The sequence below is a fragment of the Prosopis cineraria genome, unplaced genomic scaffold (assembly GCF_029017545.1).
Source record: "Prosopis cineraria cultivar Desert tree isolate PC_DT_omini unplaced genomic scaffold, ASM2901754v1 PC3, whole genome shotgun sequence".
NCBI classification, from domain to species: Eukaryota; Viridiplantae; Streptophyta; class Magnoliopsida; order Fabales; family Fabaceae; genus Prosopis; species Prosopis cineraria.
Genome location: NW_026555334.1, coordinates 46,180,738 through 46,190,342, shown reverse-complemented (window position 1 = coordinate 46,190,342; position 9,605 = coordinate 46,180,738). Strand labels below are relative to the sequence as shown.

Here is a 9,605-nt window from a genome sequence, read left to right as displayed (position 1 = left end):
TGGAACTTCCATGATATACGTAACGTTTACGCGGATAGAGTTAAAAACAGAGAATCAATCAAGACAGGATTAGAATAGAAGACATTAAATAATTAGAATGTATAAAAAATTTAAAATTATAAAAAAATTAATAAAATATGGATTTGAAAATCTAAATTTTCACAAGTCAAAATGATGAATTTGACATGTATCCAAACCATCATAGTCATTTCATACCTTCTTCCTAATTTTGATCACTTCTATCCTTCTTACTGGGGCTACTAGGAGGGAACTGCAGTAACTGAAGCGCATAGTGGAAGGTCTGAGTATAGACAATAGGTAAGCGGGAATTCTAGAAGTGTGAAAGTTCGAATCCTCTCTGTAGATCTATCAGATTTTTATGCTGGTTGCTATGGATTTAAACGATCATGTATTCTTCTATTTCAGAGCTCGACTCATTTGGTCAACCCAATCAAAATAAGATGGCACGAGAATTATAGGCTCCATGAACAGGTACCAAGTTAGGAATTTCGTTACACAAACAAGTCAGTAAACCATGGTGCCCCACCTAATCCGTTTACAGCTCTTCCCTCCTATCTAGAAGTATACGTACAGGACTTCATCAGCATGGGTTAAAACAAGTAAATGCAATGTAATATGCTGGGGCAGTTAGGCCAGACTAGTTAGTTCTTAGAAATATAAATTTAAGCGTCGGCACACCTAAAGTGATATTCTTGTTTTAGGATGAAACTCATGCTACTGATCCTAGACATTTCTGTTGGGAAGAATATCATGTCATCTAACACCTAGCGGCTTTGAGGAAATTGTCGAATGGACTTGCAGGAGGCAGCTTCATGGCCAGCCATGGATCCCTTGGCAATGCAGCTACTTGGGCATGTCCACCGTCATTTGTTATCTGCATGCAAGTGAGGAGAGAAGTTGACACTACATTTGAGAACTGGATAGATATTCAGAGTTTGAGCAATTACTGACTAATGCAAGAATGAAACAGTCCTCTATTGCAACCAAGAGAAATGGTAAACCACTAACTCTTTCTATGCAAGGACATGCTTAGCGAAACATAAAAGCCTCGTAAACATAGAACAAGACAGACCTCAAGTGCTGCAATTCCACTTTCACTAAATGCCAGGAGTGATTTATCAACTGGATGACTGTAATGGTTCTCGTAGGCAAGCCAGTTTGAAAGCCTCTTCCTTGCACACGTCCCAAGGGCTTCACACTGGCTAGCCATGGCATTGTATGTGAGAGGAGAAGTGGAGACAGCTGTTCCTGCTACTTGACCAGCTACCTCTAGTGCCTAAAAAGTAAAAACAACAGTATGGGTTATTGAGCCTATAGAGGCAAGAATGAAGAGTGACAATAAACACATTCTGTCATCTAATGCCGGTTATGTTGCTTGGAAAGTTGGCATCAAGACGAAATATGGAGATTCAGCAAGTGAACATAGCACTAGGGTTCAGTTTCCCTGCTGTGAAGAGAGAGACCTACGTAGGCAGGCCCCACCTGATCCTTTGTTTCTTTCCTTCTGAAGAGCAGACCAGAACAACGACCCAATGGGTATTGCGTATATTCAAAATTACTACACATATCTTTTACGAATAATTCCACCAACATTTTTACATTAAGGTAGAAATAGCAAAGCTTGTGAACTACAGTGTGCACTCCTCTCATCAAATTTACAAAGGCATGGGAGTAAAACTAATACCGATTCCATAAGCTGTCCAATGCTGATAAGACGAGGGGGTACAGCTGGGGATGCAGGCATCTTAGGAAAAAACCGAGACACATCAGAAACAGATGCTTCACTGATAGCATCATCTTCAACTACCGAATTTGAGAGAAAATCCTGCATAAACAAAAGGACACCAATCAATGGATTTTTCTCCTAACCATCTCCACCAAAAAAAAAAAACAAGAAGAACTGGCCATGGAGAACTCTGGCCGCTGGCTGATCCTACACCTCCGATATTCAATTTATTTTTTAAGAAACTCTGAACTCTTCAGATATTAAGAGAGCTTCAATGAGGAAAACTAGTTTCAAATGTAATTTAAAATTGTCAAGGCAATACCATGATCACAATGCAATTAGCCAAGAGAATATACCCCATCAAATGACAATGATTCCTTGGAATGCATAATCTTGTGATTCTGATCAATAATTGATTTTGGCCCAAACATAAATTCTTCATCAGGCCTGAATGCTTCTTCCAAATGTGCAGCGAGGCTATCAGCATCCAGCTTAACAGAAACAAAAGGGGAAAATTAGAGAATGAGAGTGGTAGGTAAAGCACGAGGTAAGGCCTCTGAATGAAATGAAATACCTTAGTGATGTTTGCCAGATTTTGAACCAAAATATCCTTCATGGCCTGCTTGTATTCACATATTGTGTTCTGTAACTCAGAAATTGTTGACATAGCCAGCTGATTATCAGCAGCAGTACCGTATTCTCTTGCGTCCACATGGATCTTAGTATAAACTTGAAAGTCATCACTGATGCCCAAGAACGGATCAATCTGTCTTTACGGAAAGCAATAAACTGTTAAGGAGATATTTTTATAGACATGACCAAAACAATTGGCTTTTATACCACTAAAACTCATACTAATCAACTAACAAGCATTAGATGCAACAAGAGCGGCAAAAATTCAGTCACTCACTTCAGATACTGCTAATGACTTGAACAAGTCATTCAGCTCATGAATCTGATACGATTTGCCGGCAAACATCAACATGCTTGTAGACAGTACCAATACAGACCTTTGACGAGCTGGAGGCAACATTCCTGGCAAAACATGAATTGATCATTTCCATATTTTCTTTCATGGAGTTTACTAACATCAGAAATGGAAAACTTTCTACAGGTCACACCATTGCTTGGTTCCAACGACATATTCCAGAGGGAAAGAGGAAGCTGGAAGAAGCGGACCACCAAGTTATTATCTTTATCATTCAGGTTCTGCAACATTAAATTTTAACAGATTTGAACAATCAAACAAATGTGTGCAAAAGCATGCATCAATCAAAATCAGTAATGAATACTGACTACGTGCCCCATTATTGCTGTATGTATAAGCATGCAAATCCAACAAGTAGGTAGGCCATTGGCCTATGTAAGTACAACTAACTAAACAATAGGAACCAGGCAAGATACAATGACAAAATTGTTAATGATCTCAGGCCATCATATTTACATGATTAATTCATGGCCTTGGCACAATTGTAGAAGTAAAGCATACAACCACTCAATCCATGGTACATAATCTAACCAAATGCACAAAAGGGGTAACCATGAAAAAATCATACACGAGTAATTACAGCAGGAAATAGAGCAAGTAATATGACTGTATAAGAAAATCTACCTTAGTGTGTGAAGCAGTTAGTGTTAACATGAAGGAGTGAGCTATAGCTTGAATATTTGAAGGCAAATTATCGGGAAGATTGGCTTGAACCCAAAAGGAAGAAAGCAACTGTGCAATTTGATCCTCACCAAGCTTCAAGACATTTGGTTCCTGAGCCAATTTAAGACCAAACCTTACTTTCCAAAAATCCATATTGACTAAGGTATAATGACAAATAACAAAACCTATTCATCGAAACCCATAGCAGATGCTTACTGTCTCGGTCAGACTTGTTGATGCAGTAGTCTTATCAATGGTAGAGCTCAGTCTGTAAAATTTAGGGGAATTCTTCAAGCTACAACCCTGCTTCCAGTCTTCCACATTATCCCTCTCTTTATAATCATCATGAAAAGCTTGCCCATGATTTTCTGACTTTGTGCCATCACTACCTCGGCGGAGCTTTTCAAGTAAAGCTATAACTGAAGCAGATGCAGATGCAGTGGAAGTATGGGCATGCCGTATTTTATGCTGGTCTGAACATTCATGAGGATGGTAAGAGTTTGGAAAAACAAGTATAGAAAATATTTGGTGTGCTCCAACACGTGCCTCAACATCTGAATGCAGCATCACTGTCAAGAGTTGCACAAGAAGGACTTCAGGGAATGCCTACATGAAATCACCATAAATGATCAATGGATGTATTCCAAGATAACACCAGTTAGCTTCAAAATTTAATGCAAAAGGAATTTTCTTCCAATTGACGAGTATGGTTCAGCCTGCTTCTTCAAAACCAAAACAAGTAGCAAAAGGTTTAATCTGGTCAGAGTCAATATTCCAACAGTGCCTCTATATCCATAATACATAAAATTGCTAAATATCCACATATTTAGTTATAAAGATTAATTTCAAACCCTTGCTTCAAATTGTAGTTTGCTTCCTTTATTTAAAGAAATTGATCATAAGAAGTTCATCTCACCTGATATGCATGCGAACAGACTAAAGCCAAAGCTATCATTCGAGAGAGTATTATCAATGATCTAATGGTTGCCCTGGCAGTGATACCAGGTGGCAAATTTTCCAGGGTTATTGCCATCAAGTCAAAGAGCGGCCGAACATCAACAATCTTGTCATCCCAGAAAAGAAAGTATTTTAGTAGCAGAAGTCATTGACCCTATCCGCTGTAAAAACTAAATTTGAGGATAAAAGAAATGGAAGCAGAACTGTTCACTTTAAACCCACCGCTTTGGCAATTTCTAGCAAGCACTCCTCAATAGAATTCTGAAGCATGATATTCAAGTTTAGCTCTTGCTCACCAACTGATTCACTGGAGGCTTGAAGGCTTTTCCTAAGATGCCGGCAAAGATCACCAACAAAACCAACCTCCACCAACCCTCTACCTGACCTAATTTGCATAGCTAAACCCCTAGCAACTTGAATGACACTAGTTTTAAGTCGGGGATCATGCATAACATTTTTGTGGTCCAGATGACGAATCACAGAAGCCAGAATTAACAGCTGATTGTCTAGGGGATAACAACAAAAAAGAGGGTAACATTAGGAGAATATTACGACAAATCCACCATAATTTATTTCACACTAGTATTTTGGTCAGGAGTGATTGACAGACTAATACCTGAATTATCAGTGAAATGTGCCATGGTAGATAGAACCATCATTGCTAACCCATGCTGAGGATCCCAATGATGTCCAGAGTCAAAGTAGACAAACATTGGATCAAGTACACAGCGCATGGTTGTGCTTTCCTTTGCCAATTCAACCATTCTTTGAATGCATATTTGAGCCCAAGTTTCAGGGTTCTCAATTTCTTCTCTACAACATACAAGCATTACATAAAAGAAAGAGTAATAACAAACTGTCAAAACATTATCAGAAAAAATAAACTGTGTAACTGGAGTGGCAGGACTCAAAATTTATTGTGCGTGCGTGCGTGTGTGTGTGTGTAACTCATTTTAAGATCTTGAACAACCACTAGCTACCTATTCAAATGGGAAGGATCCTTGATTTCAGGTTGGGACAGGGAAAACAAGCAACTAGGGCGATTCTCATTACTAATGACTGCACCACCCCGCCCTTCACATCGGACAACCTCATCCACCCAATTATGATGAGGTTCTGCCCTGATGTCAGCGCCTTCACTGTGCCTGGCTCTCCCATAATTATCTAATGTGGCACGGACAATCTGCATTTGAATGAACCAACATAACAAGGATATCACATAAAATACAAGCAGGAATTCAACACATAAAATCATATAGAGCATCTGATCAACAAAAAAAGTAATGATTCTATAGGAGCTTTATGATTTCAATGGCAGCTTACCACATTTTCCACAGAAGTACACATTTACATGATGATCTATGTTAAATGTTGGAAGACAAAGAGGAAAAAAAATGTAACCAAAAACAAAAAAGAGGACAAAAAAGCATTCAAGATATGCCTCAAGCAATATGACCAGAAAGTGTACTTAACGGGCTATAATGGTTTCATGGTTGAGAAACTGAATAACTCACCTCATCAAAGTCATCAAAGATGTGCGAAAATTCAGCCATAAACCATATCTGCCAGGAACAAAGGCAGGAAAATAAAATTTGCTCTTACCAGAAGATAAAAAGGAAAAAAAATCAACACAACAATGAAACCATGGATATTAGAGAGCAATAAAGCGTTCATAAGCTAAACTTTTGTCTACTTGAAATGCAAAGGAAATCAAATAAAGCATTAATCACCATAGCTGAAAGGCATTGCAGGCTTGCTGCCCTCAAACAGCACTTAGCATGTGATTCACCATGCTCCTGTGAAAGGATGCATACTTTCCTAACCAATTTCTCAATGTTATGAGTATATGTGGCATCTACCTGCACAATTATCAAGTTAATAGATGAACAGAATAACAGTGCATCACAGAAACGATACCAACTACTTATTATGGTTGAAGAAAGTGGTAAGACACAGAGATCAATTAATCATTAACAAATGCTTAATCTACCCCTCTCCTTTCCCAAGAGGGCGAAGAAAAATGAAGTATCAGCTGCTAGTTGACTTACCCTGCAGCGTTATCAATATTGTAGATGTGTTTTTACTCACTTTAGATTACTCTAGCACTAAATTGCTCTTTCCCTATCCATATTACAGATATAAAGTGGCATGACACACAGATCAGTTTATCATTATTAAATAAATGCTTGATCAACCCCTCTCCTTTCTTCACAAGAGGATAAAGAAAAATGAAGGATCAGCTACTGGTTGATTTGAACTGCAGGGTTATGAATATCGTGGATATGCTTTTACTCTCTTTAGATTACTCTATTACTAAAATGCCCTTTTCCTTGTCCATATTATTACTGTAGATAATTCTGAGTAAAAAACTGATTTCAAGAAACTACAACCATGCACAACTTGCATGAGTGGGAAGCCCAAAGGTCAAGGCTTCTGATTGTGTTACTTGCCTGACTATAGATAAATGTCGTTAAGATTTGGCATCCAAGTGTCCGAATCTCATCATGCTTAGAAGAGCCCAAGAGCTCAGAAATCACGTTTAGAACATTGACAGCAAAGTAAGCTCTGCAATGTACAGAAGGCATAAATGAAATACAAGAAGAACCACAAAGAAAGTTACAAACTATTCTCATATGATGAGACAATACATGTTAAACAGACAATATAGCAGAATCCTTTATATAAAATGGAAATGCTCCATCAGAATGTGGAAATATAAGCTCATTAATCCCGAGAAACTTACATCTGCACCTTACACATGGAAAGCAATTTGTTGAAAGCTTCTGTCACAATATTGACAAGTTTAACGTGCCCAGATCGGAGCTCTTTGTAGCATCTTTCTTCAAGATATTTTGCAATCTAGCAGAATATGATGACATGACGAACTTCAGCAATTGATTCAGCTCATTCAAGTATGTCCCTTTTTTTGTTTTTTTAATCCTCTTGATTTTTACACATACAAGATGTCAAACTGAATTAATAGTATCAATACCTTAGGGATTCGGACTGGGTTTCTTGATGCATATTCACATAATTTGACAATCTTCCTGTCACTTGGATGCCCATCCTGAACAGTATATAATTAAGTCAATGGTACCAGAGGCTCTTGCTCATACAAAGCGATGGGAGCAGGTTGCAAAAACATGCCTTTTTTTTAATCAAATATTAAGTGCAATTAATAACCGCGTTCTTTGCCTTGGAAAACCCCCAAAGTTAGCTGCTCATAAGTGGTTCTAGTTATGGATTAATTGAAGATAAATGTCCACCATTGGTTAGAAATTCCTAACTAAAGTTTCAAAAAACAGAGGTAATAAACAAATTCAAGGTTTCATTTTAGAGAAGGGAGCATCCTGCCCTAGTAATGAGAATATATTGCATTCACCGGTTGAATATGTATAGTAAGAAGCATAGAGTTACTGGCCAGCCAAAATTAATTTCAAGAGTGGGTTATCAAGTGGCAAGCCGATAGAAACTCAAAGGGATTGCAGGATCAATTTAAAAAAAAAAAAAACAGTAATACGTACTGGGGATTTCGGGAACATATCAGCCAATAGTTTTCTGTAGCGCTTGACAGGTTGGCGTGATCTCGACCTCAACGCAGGACAGCAGACACACATGTTTCCGCATGCCGGAAAAATCTTCTGGGAAATGAAACCCATTTCCTACACATTCTCAAAAGAAATTAGAAGACAGATAGACAATAGGAACCGGAAAAGGATTTTGACGGTTTAGTAGAACAAGTAACGACAGAAGGACACAGAAAATCTCGAATCAGGGAAGCAAAACGATAAAAGGCAAGACAACGCTAGAGCAAAATGCAAACCATCTGGAGTTCAAAGTTCAGACCCAGTAGCAGCGGAAACGAAAAATGGGAGATGCGGAGACAACCAACTACTAGAGGAGTAAAGCAATATACAACTAGAAAAGTAGAAAAGAAACAAGTAAAGTATCACACATTGTGCCGAGATTATTCAAGATAACAACGAGAACCGCGAGATGACAGCGAAAAATAATGCTTCTACTACTCATCAGGGACTCCCTAGGACGCCTGTAGACGATTCAACGATTCTGACAACTCATGAAAAACAAAAACAAAAACAAAGAAAGAACGCGAAAATAACCGGGAAAATATACCTAGCCCCGGGGAAGCGGATCTGGAAAGAGAGACCTGTGAATCGTCCCCAGAGTGTGCTCGGCAAAAGAGCAAGCAAATGGGGATAATGAACTGTGTGTGAGGGAGCCAGCGACTGCAGAGAGCAGAAGAGCCAACGGGCAACCAAACTCGAAAAAGAAGGCGTGAGTGTGACTATGGAGTAGGATTGGAGACTACGAGCTAGATCACGTGATCGGTGTCAGTGTCTTTTCTTTTCTACTATGCTCATTGACTAAAAAAGTAGAGTAGGGGTCTCCACCAATGGGTGCTTGCAGGGAGGAGTAGGCGAAAGGAGAGGCATATTTTCAAATTCACGAACTGATTCGTAGGTGGCGTTCGAAGCTCTTTGTCACCGGAACCGGGAAGGGGCTATTATGATTGGGTTGGGAAACAAGCCAAGAGCAGGCATAAATAGACGCAGATCTGGGTGTGGGTTATTTTCAAGATGTCTTGTGCACACGCTTTTGGGGAGCTGATGTTGAAACTTTGTCTTCTTCTGTCTCTCTCTACAAGAGAGGGCAGAGCCAGACAGTGAATTAAATTAAAAGAAAGGGGACGAGAGTTTCAAATACTCTTCGTCCGCAAGGCCCCTTAAATTAGGAGGGACCACATCTGATATGGAAGACTGTTGAAGGCCCTGCTTTGCCAACGTATTAGCCAGAGTTTGCCTCTCTAGGAACATGAACAATCATACTTGAGCAAAGACAGAATCTGCAGGTGAAGCAAACTAGCAGTGCTGTATGAAGAAGTAGAGTTGAGATTGTCCACGGCCTCTTTTGCATCAGACTCAATAATAATACGGGTGTATCTCATGTCCCAAGCTAAACATAGCCCTTCGAAGATAGCCCATATTTTAGCAAAATGAGCATCACAATCCCCAATATAATGAGTGAATCCCGCTGTCCACCTACCATTGTGGTCTCGGATAACACCACCACACGCTGCTCAGCCATCAATATTAAACATTGCTCCATCTACATTAACTTTCACCCAACCATAAGGTGGTTGCATGCAATGCCTCTGTTGCAGCTTGTCATCATCTATATGTCCAGGAGATGTGAAGGATCTCCATTCATAAGCTATAACAATATGTGGGT

General features: G+C 39.2%; 1 protein-coding gene across 4 annotated transcripts; it reads right to left on the bottom strand.

The window, feature by feature from the left end:
* Nucleotides 1–473: 473 nt before the first annotated feature.
* Nucleotides 474–9,035, bottom strand: LOC129306304 (protein SEMI-ROLLED LEAF 2). 4 transcript variants are annotated; one of them, XM_054946821.1, is made up of 21 exons: nucleotides 8,768–9,034; nucleotides 8,490–8,688; nucleotides 7,880–8,017; nucleotides 7,348–7,422; nucleotides 7,099–7,214; nucleotides 6,802–6,920; nucleotides 6,086–6,210; nucleotides 5,870–5,917; nucleotides 5,336–5,538; nucleotides 4,972–5,168; nucleotides 4,578–4,861; nucleotides 4,315–4,461; nucleotides 3,615–4,004; nucleotides 3,360–3,509; nucleotides 2,869–2,956; nucleotides 2,658–2,782; nucleotides 2,322–2,513; nucleotides 2,104–2,238; nucleotides 1,706–1,846; nucleotides 1,094–1,297; nucleotides 474–895 (listed from the first exon to the last, which is right to left on the bottom strand). In XM_054946821.1, the coding sequence occupies exons 3-21, from the start codon at nucleotides 8,012–8,014 to the stop codon at nucleotides 779–781; spliced, it is 2,991 nt and encodes a 996-aa protein (XP_054802796.1). In that variant the 5' UTR covers nucleotides 8,015–8,017; nucleotides 8,490–8,688; nucleotides 8,768–9,034; the 3' UTR covers nucleotides 474–778. The 4 variants fall into 4 exon arrangements, with proteins under 4 accessions (XP_054802796.1, XP_054802793.1, XP_054802795.1 ...); XM_054946818.1 differs by lacking the exon at nucleotides 8,490–8,688 and having other exon boundaries at nucleotides 8,768–9,035; XM_054946820.1 differs by having other exon boundaries at nucleotides 8,490–9,034.
* Nucleotides 9,036–9,605: the final 570 nt, after the last annotated feature.

Excerpts from the sequence above, each read along its gene's own strand:
- LOC129306304 (XM_054946818.1), bottom strand. The coding sequence starts at position 8,809 with ATGCCTCTCCTTTCGCCTACTCCTCCCTGCAAGCACCCATTG. Across the intron at positions 8,018-8,767 it reads CTCCCTGCAAGCACCCATTG|GAAATGGGTTTCATTTCCCA; the intron begins GTGGAGACCCCT and ends GAGAATGTGTAG. Across the intron at positions 5,169-5,335 it reads GATCCTTCCCATTTGAATAG|AGAAGAAATTGAGAACCCTG; the intron begins GTAGCTAGTGGT and ends TGTATGTTGTAG.